We start from the raw sequence: 17,469 nt of genomic DNA on the forward strand, positions 1-17,469 counted from the left end.
CGGCTGCTGGTGACGTCGCTCCAATAGCATGATGCCATGAAGTAAGCCCCCACTCTCTGCACTCCAATTCGCATGCACTTTACAGAGCCACTGCGCTGCTCACACGCCAGCCTGAACCCATTCACGCTGAGGAGATCACGCTGAACTAGCCCTGCATCTTTCCTGAGACTAGTACAACTAAGGCACAGACACACACACACACACACACACAATCATTACTGTGACAGACTCAGGAAAAGTTACATAATCCAACAGCATGTGAGAAATTGTCAAGGTGTTTTTTTTTATTCCTCATCCATCGCGTGTTTCTGTCACTACCGCAAAGGGGGAAAGCGAATGAGTTGCCAAACCTTATTTTGATATTTTTGCAACACCCAGTCCAAAATAGGTAAACTCACAAAGCTATGGAGCTGAGAGGCTGTAAATGCTGCTGGAAACTATTGTCTGTGGATAATCGTGCGGAGCTGTGTGGACCTCAACCCAGTCTAAGTGCCCCAACGTAAACGCAACTTCCCATACTCCACAGTAGCCCGTCTGTGAGGCGAAAAACACGCCTAATGTGTGCGCATCTATAGGCGCCCACCGACGCACCGGGAGCAGCGCCCGGTGTCACACGGAGCGGGACGCGCTGTCAACAAACCAGACCCCGGCAAACAAACACTACACATCCACTATCACTCTCACCGCGTCGTGCAGCGCCTTACCTCCGATGGTGACCCGTTTTGTCTTTCTTCCCCTTCGGCCTCCTTTTTCTGGCCTGGATGGCCATCACTGCCGGGGCGAGGTTGCGTTTATCCACGGGCATGACCGACGTCCGAGTCCGGGGAAGGGTGTAGCAGGAACGGGGAGAGAGAACAAACACATCATCAATTCTCTGAAGCTTGGCTGGCATTTAGCGTCGTTTAGCACGTCTTGGTAGGCTTTCTACGGACGTAACTTCCGCCACATTTCATTTAAATTACAACCAGAAGTGGGGTTGCATAGCCGAGGTGGAGGCTGAGGGATACGTACCTTTCCTGGAGCTCATGGTTCCTCCTCTTCCCCTCAGCAGGAGCGGGCAGCTCGGCGACAGCAGCCGGAATCTCCCCTGTCTCTCCCTCTCTCTCTCTGACTTACTCACTCACTCACACGCGCACATACACACACACATACACACGCTAACATCTCTGCCTTTGGATGACACGCGCTCCCTCTGTTGTTCGAACCGGGAGTCGCGTGCAATCGTGCGTGGACCTGCGCCACTTTGCACAAAACACATTTCTGTTTTAGGGACTCTAAACTGTTATTGTTGACCCATCAGTGGTGTTGTAAACTAAACATACACAAATTTGTAAATATATCTACTGTGTCAGCCAAGGATGTTGCTTCTACGCTATCTGTAGTGGTAGTGGTGTGCTTTTTGTATTGCTGTCTGCAGCCCAGTTTCTGCTTTAGGCTATTTCATTAAGATTCGCTGGATGGTTGACTTATATTTTGATGTCAGCTATATTTTAATAGTTATATCTGTTTTCATGTGTAATATGTTAAAGTGCTCAAGAGCTCCGTTACTCTTGGGTACTAAAGAAACAGCATCTAAGGTCATAAATATGGGAAATTATTATTCCAGTCCTCACTGCTCTTTGTACAAGGATGTTTATAGTCCCCCAAACAGAAAAGTGAAAATAAGTCTTACTTCAAATATATATATATATATACACACACACACACACACACACACACACACACACACACACACACACACACACACACACATACATATACATATACATTTTTAAAAATAGGAACACCCACTGAGTAGCCCCAGAGACTCAAAATACAATGCACACTAGTAAAGCTAGTGTGCCAGTTTTCTTTACCACGTAGGCGTGCAGATAATGTATATTTGTATATGTCCTCAGGCCACCGAATAATACCCCAGTAGGTGAGTCCTTTAGAGTGAAAAGGCACCGCTGGGATTCGAACCCAGGATCTCCTGTTTACTAGACAGGCGCTTTAACCAACTAAGCCACGGCGCCCCTGATTAGTCGAAAATTATTACTCTTTATTACCCACGTGATATAATAAGCCAATACATTACAGTTTACAGCCACAATTAGAAATTTTCACCACCGAAGAACAATAGCCTATATCAATAAAACCATGACCTCCGTCTGAAATTATGTGTCAAATTCTGGTTTTAGGACCTTTATTTTTTTTAATTAAGCTCAGTCAATTAATTAATGTTGTGCTCTATCAATTTCTTTTCTTACTGTGTGTGAAATCATTTCACACAGAAAACCTCAGGCAAGCTAGTACTGCAAAGCTGCAACTAACAATTATTTTATTTATTAGTACGAAAGTGGATTTTTTTAAATAATTGATTGAATGTTCAAATGCCTATTGATATATAAAATTGATAGGAAACTAAGGTTTATGTACTCAAATAATCCCAACCACCACCATTTGATACACCACAACTATGATTTCTTGCTTAAAAACTGCTTAAATGATCAACCAAAATAAAAATCTTACAAATTAATGACAGCAGACTAATAAATAAACTAATCATTTCATATGTTGGTTGTTTTCTGTGTTCCTAAAGAAATAATGTATCTGTCACTTATAATAGAAGTGGGGTCCAACAACAGATTTTCTTTTTTTTTTTTTTTTTTTTTGCCCCGGTCCCTGGGGGAGATTAATCCGCCTGTGGTTGCTACAACAACTTTCTACTGAAGAAGGGGCGCGCATGCGTGAAGACCAAACTTTACAGACATTTATTGACGTGGTGGTAATGTACCATTACGCTGCCAAGGACCATAAAACGCCAGGAAAGAAGAAGAAGAGAGGACAGTTTACTTTCTTAAAATTGTGATTGTCTTTTACGGGACAGAGGACTCTAGCTTGCTGCGTGTCTGAGCTCTTTAACCAGACGTTTGCAGTGGGAGGGTTTTAACATAGCTACCGTAGATCTGTTTCCGGCGGACACACGCACACGTGTGGGAAAAGCTGCTCTTCTGAGTGTCATCAAACGCTAGGTAAGTGTAAAACGTGTTTTTGGTGACAACAATGATGTTTTTCGCTTTGTTTACTACGGCGGTTTAGCTTAGCTTCGCGGCTAGCGCACGTTAACGCTAGCCAGCGATGTTGGCTAGCTAAATGATGACATTGCGAATGCGCTAGCGGCTTTGCTAACTCTTGATATTGATATTGATCAATGTGTCTTTTAGGGCTTGCATCACTCTCGGGTCCGTTACGAAGTTTCTGCAGGTGTCTGGCAGCTGGGAGACTGAACGTGTTTCCTTTTGCTGCCATATCTCCACAAACAGTAGGTCAGACACATTAGCAGCAGTACCTTAAGTGTTTTTAGGCCATTAAGTCCAGAACAGCTGGCTCATACAAGAAGATGCCCCACTGATTTACTTATGTATGTACTAATATGGACAAAAATAAACTGCCATGTAAAGATTAATACAGTCACATTTCTGAGTTAGGCCGTGTAAAGTAGTTGTGTTTAATGTAGTTACACAAGTAACTTAATGCGGTTTCTGTTTTTTAAAGGTCATGTCCCTAGTTTTTAGTGCATGTTTTCTCAAAATCAGATGATTTACAGTAAGGGTATTGACTGACTGAAAGGCAAAAATATGTATTATAAATTAATAACATTGATGCCATTACCAAGGTTAGTTTCTGAGAAGATTTTATACAATTTTTGAATTCAGAGTAGATTTATTTCCCAGGACAAATACATTTAATGTGAAAAATTGGTGGTACATCTCTTATGACATGATTTTTGTGATCCTGCGCCAGGTTGACTCTGATGGCTGAACCAGAGCCTGTGCCAGTCTCTGTACAAGTCGGAGAAAAGAGAGGCTGCCCGGAGGATGAAGAGGAAGACACACCATCAAAGAAACCAAGAGTTGAGTGTGATCACGGGAATGGACGTCCACCTCAGCAAGATGAAGAGGAGCAAGAAGGGGAAGCAAGTGATGAAGAGGAGGATGGTGAGACCTTTGCTGATATGATGAAGCATGGCCTCACTGAGTTGGATGTGGGCATCCTGAAGTATGTCAGTGACCATGAGGGCTTCTCAGGAATCCTCAAGGAAAGGTTAGTCTTTGAGTCACTAAAGAATTTTCATAACTTACCTCAAAATAGTGCTGTTTGAATCAGCTATCAGATTATTTCTTTTGGTTTCTTCTCAGATATTCTGATTTTGTGGTGCATGAAATAAACAAGCAAGGAAAAATAGTGCATTTAGATGACCTCTCTATCCCTACAGAGGCTGAGGTAAGACACAATCACAAGTGTTTATTTTTACTTTTAGGTAACACTAACATGGCTAGTTCTATAAATTAACTGCATTTAGAATATGGTGTCCTGTCTTGTTGAAATGAGTGAGAGATTAAACATTTTAAAAACTTATTAGCAGGTTTCAGATGTAATATACATTTGTTGATTTTTTTTTTTTTTTTTTTTTAATTTATTTAAATATAATATAGTGTGCAAAACTGATTTTAAAGGTGACTATTTTCTGACCCTGGGTCAGGTCAGAAAACACTTTCTTAGAGTTTTGTTTTGATTTTATGTTAGGAACCACCAGAGGCTCAGCAGCAGCCAGATGAGTCTGATGTACTGACAGAAGAGCAGAAAAAGCAGCTTGGGGAGCTACAGCTTTTCAAGAATAAAGAGGGCAATGTCGCCATTGAAGTGAGTTTAAAGTTACTGCACCACTTTGTCATCACTTAAACAATGATGAGAGTAATATCCTTACTCCTTACTTTAACATTTGTAGGTGATAGATGATACAAAAGAGAAACGGACACTGGTCCACAAAGCCATCAAAACTCAGTTTCCTGGTCTGGAGACCAAGACAGAAGAGAAAGACGGCTGCAAGTTCATTGTGGCGTATCACGCTGCTGGGAAGAAAGCTTTAGCAGGTGTGTTAACTGTCTGAGCAATATTTTTAACCAATAAAAACATGTAATTATCAATAGAAGACATTATTGCATGTACTTGTTAGGGCTATAGATTCTGCTTTTTGTGCTGCAATGCATGTGGGTACAACTGAGCAGAAAAATAAGATGCATGCATGTGTGCATATGCATGATCAATACACTTGCATGATTCTACTTAGAGCTATACTCGAGTATATAACATTTTGTGATTAAAAAGTGACCTTTTTTATTCTGAGCAAGATTATAATCATGTGGACTAAACATTATAAAAGACAATAAGAAAAGCAGAGACCCAGCATCATGGCCTTGATATAAAAACACTCATGTTGCATAAACCACACTCCACACTCAGGCCCATGCATGAGATCTCACCCCTGACACCACCATCCTTAAGAATCTCTTTCTTAGTAACTTTATTCTATCCTCCTTTTGCTTTTCTCTGGTGGATAGAGGTCAAAACAACTGCAGGTAAGTACCTGTTCTCAACACAGCACAAAGGAAGTGGTAAAAGTTCACTTCAAGGTGATCGTACTACTGCTGCTACGAAACTACTGCTTTTTAGTAGTGCAATTACATTTTAAATCTATTTCCATTCTTTCTTGCAATGCAAAGATTGAATGTGTGAGTCAAAATTAGCTTGATTTTAAAAAGTTAAATCCAAACCTTTTCGTACAAGGTTTTCTTTACAGGTAGCCATGTAGGCGTACAAAATTTGGAAATCTGTAACTGGAATCTTTGAAGTGGTTTGTATATTTTGTATATGAATTATTTAGTTTAACATTTCTTATTCCATGTTTCAGTCCAACCCTTTTTCTGTGTCCATAAAAGCTCCAAGGAAACACTTTTGGCCCAAAAACCGTGGCAGTTTCTGCCACTTTGTCCTGTACAAGGAGAACAAGGACACCATGGACGCCATCAATGTGCTTTCCAAGTTCCTCAGGTCAGAATTTTTCATTAGCTTTGTAAAAAGCTGTTATCATTTAATAATAAAACATATAGTGTACAGTCACATGTATAATGATACACCTGATTGTAGGCTCAGACCCAACATGTTTTCCTACATGGGAACCAAGGACAAGAGGGCCATCACTGTGCAGGAGATTGCTGTGCATAAGTAAAAAATTCACTGAGTTGGTTTTCAAATTTTCGATGGAATATTGTAGATAAGTGGTGCTGAACATGTTTCTGTTGTCTTTGGAGTTTGAGCACTGATTCAGTAATTAAACTGTTTCCTCTGCCCACTCAGGATCACAGCAGAGCGGTTGGCTCACCTCAACAAGTGCCTCATGAACCTCAAGCTGGGAAACTTTTGCTACAAAAAACATCCTCTAAAGCTTGGGGAGCTGCAGGGAAATCACTTCACTGTGGTCATCAGGTCAGCAGATGTGAACAGATGTTTCATATGACATTTAATTTTATTCTTTTTCTTTTTTTTAACTAAATGTTGATTAGCTGTAAACTCAAGGCAGTATCAGAACAGTGTATAGGTGTTCTTGGGAAACACTGTCTTCTGAAAGTGCTGCAGGCACGCTGTGTCTAAAGTGAACTTTACTGTTACAGGACTTCTTATTGTTTTATTTGTTGATATATTTATGTATCAGAAACATCTCAGGAACGGATGAGCAAGTCCATCAGGCCATGACGTCCCTCAGGCAGACAGGCTTCATCAACTACTATGGCATGCAGCGTTTTGGCACCACAGCTGTGCCTACACACCAGGTTGGCAGGTAAAGGTACAATATGGAGAAACTGGAACAATTTGTGACAGGATAGTATAAATTATGACAGGAATTGTAAAATGCAAATGTCTTCTTTTTGTTTTGTGCAGAGCCATCTTGAAAAATGACTGGAATGAAGTGGTGGATTTGATTCTGAAACCACGCCCTGGAGGTAAATTACTGTGTTGAAACTTGTTTCTTCCACCCGTGAAGTGATTTAACAGTATTTCATATTTTATCTCCATCTTTATTGCTTTCTACAGCAGAGAAAGAATTTCTGGTCCGCTGCAGAGAGGAGTGGGCAAAGACTCAGGACCCAGAGGCAGCACTGAAAAAGCTGCCCAACAAGCGCTGTGTTGAGGGGCAGCTGCTGCGAGGCCTGTCCATGTACGGCAAGAAGAACATTGTCACTGCCTTTGGACTGGTTGGTTTTTAATTAATAATCTTACTAAGAAAAACGAGTAAGAAAGACAAGAACATAAGAAACAATGTTCTTTTCCTCTGCAAGCCAGTCTTTCTGCTCAGTGACCAAAAGTATGATTATTGTACTGAGCAGATTCAGGCATGAGCTGGTTCCAGTTCCACTTGATGAGTGATATCACTTGAGGGAGTTTATTAGACTACACAGCTCAGATGGAGCCACAGAAGACCTCTACAAGTTGTTCCACTTAGGCATCAGCCTATTACTCCCAAACACTCTTTGATTAAAAGCAGAATATAACTTGCAAAAGGCCTGTCTATTTACTAAACCCTCAGAGGATTATTGTATGGTTTATTTGCATCCAGCGAAACAAGTTTCTAATCACTCACGGCTTCTTTTTCCAGATTCCTCGTAACAACCGTCTGATGTACATCCACAGTTACCAGAGCATGGTGTGGAACACCATGGTGAGCCGCAGAATCGAAGCCTTTGGCCTGAAGGCTGTGGAGGGGGACCTGGTGCTCAAAGGAAGTTAGTAGTTCTCCTTTTCTTTTACAACATTTTAAGAAACATACTTATTTTGCCTTCTTTTCATATACATTGTTTCTGCCTACTGACATTGTTTTTATGTATTTATGAAGCCACAGCACACGTACTGTCTGCAGAGGATGCTGAGAGTCACTCCATTCATGACATTGTAATGCCGCTGCCTGGGTTTGATGTCATCTACCCTACTCACCATGGTAAGTGGTGGCTCATGTTACACAAAAGGATGACTGTGAAAAAAAAAAAGTGTGGTTTTTAACACTAATGTATGTGAAAACAGTCACATCTGTTTCTCTTAGGTAGACAAGGGGCTTTTTAAATGACAGTGTGAACAGATATCTATTAAAATCGAAGTAAAATTAATACACTAACAGAGTCTAATTGAAATGTCTGAATGAACAAGAGAAATGGCTTTATCAGAGAATGTCACTGTTGCATTATTAGTAATTCATGTGTGTTTTCTGTCAGTGGGTAAAGGTTACAGAGAGCTGCTCTCTGCAGATGGGCTGGACATCGACAACATGAGACACAAAGTGAAGGATTACTCTCTGGCTGGAGCCTACAGACGCATCATCATCAGGCCCAGTGATGTCAGCTGGTGAGCAGACCTTTTAACACAATTTTTAATGATGATGCATGAAATCCTAGAACAGTATATTTCCCTTTTTTACCTGCAATTTTACTAGGACATTTATAGTCTTAGCACCAATCAATATTTAACTCATTATTGTTATATTTGTTGATATATTTGTGTGTCAGAAACACCTCAGGAACAGATTCATTTGATTTTGTTTGTGTGGTACTGTTATTTCAGTGCTGTAATTGAGCATTTCACAGCTGGTGGTCTGTGACCTGGAGTGTTGTGGTGTTTTTGTTTATCATGTGCAGGAAGGTGATTCAGTATGATGACCCCAGGATCTCTCTGGTGCATACTGATTTTGAGAAACTGGAGAACAAACCTGCCCCTGTCTTCAACAATGGTAGGTTCATTTTTGACCTGCTAATACACTGGAGTTAAAAATAATCTTGGTGCATTTTATGTGCTCATTACAGGTAGTTGAGGAAATGCAAAAAAAGTGATTCAAAAAAGGTCACCCAAATTTTGTTTTTTGTTTAGTCTTGTTTAAATATAAGTGTTAATAGCATTACCCTGGTAACAATCCAAACCCCAAAGACATTAATTTTATAGTCATAGTAGATTAATAAAACCAGAAATTTGAGAAGCTAAAACCAGATTTTCTATTGATTATAGTTTTTTTTTCTGCTCTTTAATTTAACAGTTCATAAGATAATTGCCATAGTTGTTGTTTGATAATTTACTTCTGTACATAGTCTAACATGTTTTTTTTTAACCAACAGAAGGGAAGCATCGTGCTCTGCGGATGGAGTTTTCTCTGCCTCCTTCAACGTATGCTACTATGGCAATCCGAGAGGTGCTCAAGTTGGACACAAGCATCAAGAAGCAGACGCAGCTGAACACCACCTGGTTCAACTAAGACCTAATCAAACTGGCATAAACTGGACTGCTGCTACAGGCTGTCTACTGTGGCTGCCTACTGTTGTGAGTGTGCATTAGCATGTGTTTGTGTCAGAGCGCTTGGTTTCTGTGTGAACCCAATTCTTATTTCTTTGAAGTACAAAGAGCTACAGTTATTATTCAGTTATTCCTCTTTTTTAAAGATGTTTTTACTTGCTCTTAAACTTTTCTGTGCTGTAATGATTCAGCATATTTTCATCATTTCTGCTCTCACAGTAATCCATGGTGTACATGGTGCTTAGCATTCAGCACTCCCAGTATGAGTGTCGAATCTTGGAGAGAAAATAAAAATGTTTAAAGTCTGAGTTTACACTGTATAGTCTTTCTTTGGCTGTCAATTATAAAGCCACAATCATTGTTAATGTGGTTTCCTCCTGTTATGCCCATTTTGGACATTGTTTTATGTAGCAATAATGCTATTATTGTGTTTCTATATAGAAAGACAGGAGTGTACCTCCCATACAGAAAGGTTTTTCACTACTAATATGGCAAACACTGTCTCCCTCTAATGGCCATCTGAACAAGGTGTCCTTCTAGTGAAGGATCTGAATGTATTTTGGGCTCAGCCTGCTACTGATCCAAACAGGCACTGTGCAGCTGACCATCTGGCACTGTGGCATATGCCAGCTGGCAGGATACAGCCACCCTCTTAACCTATGTGTGGTTACTAATCATATCATTCACCCTGGGGCTATGTCTGCCCTTCTAGGTTTGGATCATTCCTCTGTTTTTATGTTTTAATGTTATTAGTAGCAGCTACTGTATGACATACTGCCTGCCTGCAGGTTATAATGAACACTATCACAAGAAGTATTATTGGGAGAAAGATTTTCAGTTTTATGTTTAAATCTCAAATTTAATTTAGTTCATATTTCATGGCACAGCTTGTCACCCAAGTGTAAACAAAAGGTCTACTGCAAAAAGATCACAAAACTCTGAACCCAAGTTTGTTACTGTTTTCTCTTCTGATCAGCTGGGTGATCCATATTCATGTTTTTGTATAGAGCACTGTTCCATTCTATGCATGAATATCCTTGTCTGTTATCAGATCAAAAACTCCAACAATCGGAATGTCTATATTGGCCATGTCATTGTGGATAAGTGTGTATCAGGTTTAGAAAGAAATGCACAGCAGCTCTACAGTTGAGTGCATATGTGAAAATGTAGAACTGTTGGTCTGATCTGTCTGTGTTGGACAAAAGGCCTACAGAGACAGGTGCATTTCCCAGCCATAAAGAGGATAAGTTGAGAGAGATAAAATGAAGGTCAATGAAGAGTATAACAATGTAGTCTATGGGTTTACCATGTTGAGTTTATGCACAACAAAAGCTTGTTATTGCACTTTTGCAAACATGATTAAAATAATACTACTGGAAACATGTTTTCAAATGAACTTGATTAACAGCAGAAGTTAAACATTTCATTCTTTACTTTTTAGTCTTTTGGAGCTTTAAAACATCAGTTATGTATGTGAAAATTAAAATGTATACCAAATTTAATGATTCCTTCTTGATCCACAGCAAAGTATTGTGTGGTATTGACATTGCTGTAAATATTAAGCTATACTGAAAATCATGGCACATTTTCTTTTCCAGGCAGATGTGAGGCACTGTTAGCACTATTAGGATGCCCACAGTTGCCATAGAACACCTGGAAAAGGCTGCTGGCATAAGATCCCCTCTTTAGAAATTCCTCCAGCTGCTGCACTGTCATCTCTTTAACATTGTTATTCTCCCTGTCATTGAGCCCATACGCTGCAAATGCAGGAAACTTTGAGCGCTCTGAATATGGTGCATTGTGGTCAAAATCAACACAACAGTAGGCTGACCAGAGGTAGGAGGGGATGCCCAGTCGATTGATGTTATAGCGTCGAATTGTTTGCCCCGAGGTGGTGGCCCCGGTGACCATGTAGGCTGTGCCACGGCAGTAGTTGTTTAGTCGCCTGCGGATAGTGTGCTCATGGTTTTTCCAGGGACCAATGTTGAACTCTCGGACCTGGGGAACCACATTTGTCAGGGTATAAGTGGCTGCTTTGTCCTCAGGGTAGTCCTGGTGCTCATCAGGATTTAGCTGACCGCGTTCAAAGATCACAGTGTTTGAGTAGTCATCAAGGACAGCCTGAACATCTTCAAAATTAGTAAGAGCATTTTCAGAAGGGAACTGCTGCATCTCTCGGTAGCCAGACACTGTGGACAGCTGTCGGGATAAACATTATCATTATGAAAAATAATGTTCATGCAGTAAAGTCCCCTTAAATACCCATCCCTACCTGTGGTTCATACATCCAAGGAACATCAGCCTTCTTTGAGCCATCCGAGCGCTTGAAGGTGTATGCAGAATAAACAGGGATGTGACTGAAGGTGTCGTACAGTGTCACAAACCGTGGTTTTCCTTGATAATACTGGCAAATCTTTTTAAAAGGCTTTTCCTCAAGTCCTCGAGGTTCTGTGCCCATGTACAGGAACTGTTTACACTCGGGTGAGAAATTTTCCTGCACCTCAGCTTTTGTGAACACGATAAGTAGACAGGTGACCACTTCAGTTGCCCTGAGGAGAAACATGTTGAAACGTAGTATGTCTCCACAGTGCAATGCAGTACCTTTGGAGGAGTTAAATTTGCCTCTGCTGTGGCTCCTTATCAGGCATATAATGCAAATTCTTCTTTTTTCTCCCTTTCACAGGTAGCAGACTATTCCCATAAACTCTTAACACTAGAGTCAGGCATACAGCACAGCAAAACAGAGATATTAATTTAATAGTACTGCACACCCACACAGCTGTTTGGAGTAAAATATTTTTCACAGCAAATATTTTGGCTTGTTTCAGGATATTTCATTGAGTTGATCTCAGAACAGGCTGATGATATAGTAGATGTGTGTTTGGAAACCCTGGATCCCACATTAGGAAAGCTTCAGCTAATGAGTTCTTATATATATATATATGGGGGAGATGATATGACACGCAGTTTTGAAGACCACCACTGATATGATCACTTTAACCCTGTGGAGTCTGTTTGTCACTGAATACACTGAACATGTATTATTTACAGCAAAACAAATGTATTTATATATCATGTAGAAACAAGCTGAGAACATTAGTTGATAGCCTTATAAAATGCTTTACACGTTCATTTTCTGTCCAGTCATGACGTGCAGCTGTGTTGGTCAAACACTGCAGGGGATCAAACCCCCACCCCCCCGTTGTTTCTCGCTGTGATGCTCAGTCTACATGTTTCTCCTTTAATGACTCTTATGTTTACTCTCCTCCCTTTCCTGGTTAAGTAAACGTACGTGTGTGTGTGTGTGTGTGTGTGTGTGTGTGTGTGTATTCAACAGAGTGCATTTTAGTGAGAAAAATACTGGAATGTTTGGAAATGTGTTTCCATAGCTACAGGCTAATGGTGGTGTGACCTCTGCCCCTGTGGAAACAAGCACTTCCTGTTTACTATTGGAGTATCTATTTCACTGTAACCTAAACTGATTTACACATCTATCTATTCATCCTTCCAATATTTAGTCTTAGATACAACAATTCCTGCTGCTGAAAGACAATAAGGAAGAACTCAGGAGAACAAAAGCTATAAAGTGAAGTCAGGGAGACGTACATTGCATGGAGATGTTTTATTCTTAAGCTATTATTCTTAAATTATTCTCATTTACTAATACTTTCTCTTATCTAATGTAGCAACATAATATTTTGTATAATGATATACATGTTCAGTGTTTGGTTTGAAACTGCCTTGAATAATTGGAATGTGTAGATTTTTTTTTAACTAAATCGATTTTAATTTGGATGACCATCTGGACAAGGTCAACACATCATAGTCTGTTTTTTTTTTTTTTCTTTTTTAAAAATCAATTGCTTTGTATAAATATCAAAACAATTACGTTGCTCCAGTAACTTAAATGGTACCTTTAGCCCCTTTGCATTTTGCAGTATCACATATGGTTTAAATGTGTGAAAATGTTACTAAGTAAAGAAAAAGATTTTACCCTAACACAACTGGACGTATTATTCTGTCAATGGTGTTAGATGTATTTAGACATTTTATTACAATATATTGCTACTAAGTAATGGTAACATTAGTACTACTGTAATTTAAACAGACTGTTACAAATCCTGCATTCCAAAACTTACTTTAGTAATAGGGATACATGTTACCAGTGAAATGTACTTCGAAATGTACTTAACAAATAACTCATGGCTACAGCTTTCAGGTAAATGTAGTACAATAATCACCATGACATACTGTATATAGGAGTGCAAGTATAAGAAAATTGCAGGAAATAGCATAGACAACACAATAGTATACAACAAGAGTTTTTAGTGTGCTTCCTTAAGGCTGGGGTTAACAGGTATACAAAGATTTACAGGTCCTTTAAATGCATTCAGGAAATTTGCCTCATATACATTCTGACTACAAATGTGTGTGCTGTTGGCTATTTGTCTTCTTTGTGGTTGTTACATTTGAAGAGTGTATACACTGTGTGTTTAAACATGTCAGACATGAAGAACACATCTGTGTGCATTTGGATCTGTTGGTGTCTGTTCAGAAAGAATATGAGCAGCCCAGAGAATCAGGGGCATTTGTTTGTGTGTCTCGGGTTTGTGTGTGTTTTGGGGGCAGTTATTGTGTCTTTGGGTGGTGTGTGTGTCTTCGGTAAAGGGGAGTGTTTGCAGGTCTCGTAACTTTGTGCTGGGGTGGTCTGGTTTGAAAACAAGAGAAAGAAGGTTTCTGGTTTTGTGCATATGCATGTATGTGTAGAGTGCACTGCAATATAAGGAGAGGACCCACCTTCTTCAGCTGACACAGTCCAAATGTAGAGACTGAAGGAGAGACGGGAGGAGAAGTTCCTGAGAGAAGACAGAGGCTGATGTTTACTCCACAATGACTGTCACACATTACTGGCATCTCATAAAAGATTTCATCCAAATAGATGAAGTAGCCTGAGGTAAGTGTCATCACAATTCCTCTTATTCATACTTATATGCAAAACACCAGCAGTGGAAAGCACTGTACTTAAATATAAGTAAGAGTTACTAATTACTTTACAGAAAAGCTTATATGATACTTTTTACATCAAGCTACCTAGTGTATACAATAAGAACAGAAGTGATTGATTGGCTGAAATAACTGGAAAATATGCATTTTTTCATGCGAAAATCTAAAAAATTTTGTGGTTACAACTTTTGCAATGTTGAAACTTTCTGCACTGAATACTTTGACTTTGAAGATGTTAGCATTTTCCCTGCCACTACAAAAATACAGTTCCATCAAGTCTTTAAGTCAAACCAGGAAAACTAAACTTTTCTGAAAGAAATGTCTGTATCCCTGTTGTTGAAATATTGCACCTGAAACACTGACATTGTGAGTGAAGTTGAAATCCAAATAGTGATAGAAACTGAATTTGACATTAAAATCAAAATGATATTATGACAGTTTGGTGTTTCTTGTCCAGAATTCCAAGGCTACATTCCTGACCTGTGTGTAGCATAACTTTCACTTGGTTTTAAAAGTTGTGGATGTACAGTATTTTTTTTCTATTAAAATGTATAAATCTCACAGCATTTCACTTTGTTTTCAGAAGTTCTGAGACAAGACTGAAAGAGAAGTGAAAGAGAAGAGGGGGCATCAAATCCGTGACTGGAACGGTATCCAAAATCTTGGCAGAAACAATTGTACGAGTGCAGGAAAAATCATTCATGGCAAATCATTTTATTTAGAAATGAAAGACATGGATGGACAGACGTCAGACACAGACTTCCTTGCCTCTCCCCCTCCTTCTCCCCCTCCCCTCTTCCACTGTGACTACACTGACTGGTCTCCTTCCTTTGCCATCATCCCGTCTGTCTACCTGCTGGCCTTTCTGGTCGGTTGTCTTGGCAACGGGCTGGTGCTCTGGGTCTACCTGGACCGAGCTGAGGGGAGAAGAATGAGAACTGGGAGCGTGAAACAAACTGGATTTGGAAAGTTTTGTTGCACCAGCATTTTTAGAACCAATCAGCAAAACATTAACTGTGAGTCTTTTCCTCAGAAACACAAAAAAACCAGTGGATATTCCTCGAGACAAAGCTGCAGACCCTCCTCTCAATCCTCAATGTCCTATCCTCCCTCCATCCCCCGTCCCTCTCGCTCACTGACAGACTCCCTAATAGCCAGCTTAGCATTGGCTGATCTTTGCTTCCTTGTGACTCTCCCTTTGTGGGCGGTCTACACAGCCATGGGCTACCACTGGCCTTTTGGGCAACCCCTCTGCCAAATCAGCAGCTTTCTCACTGCTCTTAACATGTATGCCAGCGTGTTCAGTCTGAGCATGCTCAGTGTGGAGAGGTACTGGGTTTTGACTGGACGCCGCCACTCTAGCCACAATGCCCCACAGAGCTGCCCCAGCAAGGCTTTCTGGATACTTGGGGGAATGTGGGTGCTGGCGGGGGTCCTAGCACTTCCGGGTTTGCTGCTGCGCTCTGTTCAGGAGGTGGAACCAGATTCTGAAGCCAGTGATGATTGGCAGCTAGACCCTGGACTTGACTCTGGATCAGTCTTCCTCTCCTGCCAGATGGACTACTCCATGCTGATAGGGACAGAGCTGGAGGAGACAGAAAGAGAGAGGGCTGAGATGTGGTGGGCAGCTGCCTTAAGTCTTAAATCAACTATAATTGGTTTCCTGCTTCCACTTGTCATCTTACTGGTCTGCTACTGCTCATTGGCCCAGCTCCTCAGCAGACACTTTGGACAGGGCCCTCATCCTGACCGCAAGCGCCAACGCAGACTCCTCAGGGTCATTGTCACTTTAGTGATGGCATTCTTCTTGTGCTGGCTGCCTCTACATGTAAATAAGACGGTGTCCATGCTGCTGGAGTTTGGTTTTGTTCCATACTCCTGCTCTTTAGATCAGATTTTACTCACTGCTCACCCTTATGTCACCTGTTTAGCTTACATCAACTCCTGCCTTAATCCTCTCCTGTACGCTGCCTGTGATCCATCATTTAGGAAGCGATGCAGAGGGGCTCTTCTCTTGTTGTGCAGGATGAGAAGAAGAGGAGAGGATGAAAAGAAGGATGAAGCAGAGGAAGAGAAAGACGACAGGGGCCTAGCTTTTCCCACAGGAACTCAGGAGGACACAGCAGATAGAACAGAGGAGGAGATGGTGGGGGAAGTGGGAGGCATGGTGACTGAATCATGAGCTGCCACAGGAACAATAGCTCAACATCAAAATAACATTTTAAAATAATAACTTTAACCCACATAAATCTAATCGACATCAAGTCATTTTGTTTGATGACGGTTAATTACCATCTTCTACAGTTGACTGACTCCAAAATAAGACTGAAAAAACTGTGTCAAATGTCAAATATTTTCAAAATAAACATCTTTACCAAATAGAGGCATCCATGATGTCAAAGACATAATGTTCTTCTCCCAGTCCACACATTTCCCACAGGAAAGATGCCACCACTCCCCAGAGATGGTGGAGCCTGGAGATGGTCATATGATCTGTTTATTACTCTTGCTTGTAGTGTACCCTGATTTGTTTATTGATTTGTATTGCATTTTTTTATTAAAATAAGATCACTATAAACCAATGCTTGCTTTTTAAAAAAATGTTTTTAATGTTCTATACTGCAAAAAAGGAGGTATATGGACAGTTAAAAAAACTGAAACTCCGCCATGAGCTATGTGCAATAGAGCCAGATAGAGGTGTAGTAGTAGATACATTCTTGCAAGTGATACACATATAGAGTAACAGACCACCTGTGGCTTTTTTACTGCAGAGCTGCTGGAAATACTGTTGGCCCTGCAGTGGTAGAGGAGAAAGAAACACACAGCCCAATCTGAGAAGTGCAGAGTTACATTCGGGTAACTGGAGTAAGACACTCAACATGCCTATTGATTAAGAAATGTTACGTTCTGTTTAGCAAAACTGAAGCTAAGATCTTCAATAAGACCTATGCATAAACAGGAATAGCACGAGCACTGAGATACCAATAAAACATGGAGGACATTTTTATAGTAAACAAAGATCTGTTGGTGCAGGGAAGATGAATTTCATCAGAGAATAGTTCATACATTACTCAACCATACATTAGACAAAACAGTCTAGCACCCTAGTGGAAAATGCAAACATTGTAATAAACCTGAAACATGTATTATTGCATTGTGCAGAAAACAATAGGACTAAGGAAGGTACAACACCTTTGTTTCTGCATCCAGTTCATTGACAGGTTTCATCAGGCAGAATATATGGAGACATTATTTAGTATAAAATTTAAAAATAAAGTAGTGGGAGTTTTTTCTGCTCAATTTCCTGGTCCA

The 17,469-nt window shown here is 40.4% G+C and overlaps 4 protein-coding genes and 1 non-coding gene across 9 annotated transcripts in view; 2 read left to right on the top strand and 3 right to left on the bottom strand.

Moving 5' to 3' along the window:
• srpk2 (SRSF protein kinase 2) overlaps positions 1 to 1,147 on the bottom strand; it is a 56,001-nt gene extending 54,854 nt beyond the window's left edge. For 2 of the 3 annotated variants that reach the window (XM_026311208.1, XM_026311207.1), the window contains exons 1-2: positions 1,012 to 1,147; positions 705 to 771 (exon numbers count right to left, since the gene is read on the bottom strand). In XM_026311208.1, the coding sequence (XP_026166993.1) occupies positions 705 to 771; positions 1,012 to 1,027 (83 nt within the window). In that variant the 5' untranslated portion in view covers positions 1,028 to 1,147. The remainder of the gene's footprint in view (positions 1 to 704; positions 772 to 1,011) is intronic. The other variant, XM_026311211.1, reaches the window with a different exon arrangement.
• Positions 1,148 to 1,941: 794 nt separating this feature from the next.
• Positions 1,942 to 2,015, bottom strand: trnat-agu (transfer RNA threonine (anticodon AGU)). The gene has a single exon. It is a non-coding gene; the product is annotated as a tRNA-Thr (tRNA).
• Positions 2,016 to 2,801: 786 nt separating this feature from the next.
• On the top strand, positions 2,802 to 9,466 carry pus7 (pseudouridine synthase 7). 2 transcript variants are annotated; one of them, XM_026312325.1, is made up of 17 exons: positions 2,802 to 3,014; positions 3,207 to 3,308; positions 3,787 to 4,086; positions 4,182 to 4,266; positions 4,570 to 4,686; positions 4,772 to 4,916; positions 5,763 to 5,874; positions 5,971 to 6,048; positions 6,181 to 6,309; positions 6,536 to 6,661; positions 6,763 to 6,824; positions 6,916 to 7,076; positions 7,478 to 7,604; positions 7,715 to 7,816; positions 8,088 to 8,217; positions 8,508 to 8,599; positions 8,979 to 9,466. In XM_026312325.1, the coding sequence occupies exons 3-17, from the start codon at positions 3,797 to 3,799 to the stop codon at positions 9,113 to 9,115; spliced, it is 1,893 nt and encodes a 630-aa protein (XP_026168110.1). In that variant the 5' UTR covers positions 2,802 to 3,014; positions 3,207 to 3,308; positions 3,787 to 3,796; the 3' UTR covers positions 9,116 to 9,466. The 2 variants fall into 2 exon arrangements, with proteins under 2 accessions (XP_026168110.1, XP_026168109.1); XM_026312324.1 differs by having other exon boundaries at positions 2,803 to 3,014; positions 3,207 to 3,304.
• A 1,250-nt stretch (positions 9,467 to 10,716) lies between these two features.
• Positions 10,717 to 11,716, bottom strand: LOC113132793 (endonuclease domain-containing 1 protein-like). The gene is made up of 2 exons (XM_026311135.1): positions 11,426 to 11,716; positions 10,717 to 11,352 (listed from the first exon to the last, which is right to left on the bottom strand). The coding sequence occupies exons 1-2, from the start codon at positions 11,714 to 11,716 to the stop codon at positions 10,729 to 10,731; spliced, it is 915 nt and encodes a 304-aa protein (XP_026166920.1). The 3' UTR covers positions 10,717 to 10,728.
• Positions 11,717 to 14,045: 2,329 nt separating this feature from the next.
• aplnr2 (apelin receptor 2) lies at positions 14,046 to 16,706 on the top strand. 2 transcript variants are annotated; one of them, XM_026311860.1, is made up of 2 exons: positions 14,046 to 14,107; positions 14,741 to 16,706. In XM_026311860.1, exon 2 carries the CDS (start codon positions 14,882 to 14,884, stop codon positions 16,337 to 16,339), a length of 1,458 nt encoding a protein of 485 aa, XP_026167645.1. In that variant the 5' UTR covers positions 14,046 to 14,107; positions 14,741 to 14,881; the 3' UTR covers positions 16,340 to 16,706. The 2 variants fall into 2 exon arrangements, with proteins under 2 accessions (XP_026167645.1, XP_026167646.1); XM_026311861.1 differs by having other exon boundaries at positions 14,055 to 14,107; positions 14,744 to 16,706.
• The last annotated feature ends 763 nt before the right edge of the window (positions 16,707 to 17,469 follow it).

This window comes from Mastacembelus armatus, chromosome 6 (assembly GCF_900324485.2).
Source record: "Mastacembelus armatus chromosome 6, fMasArm1.2, whole genome shotgun sequence".
Taxonomy (NCBI): Eukaryota; Metazoa; Chordata; class Actinopteri; order Synbranchiformes; family Mastacembelidae; genus Mastacembelus; species Mastacembelus armatus.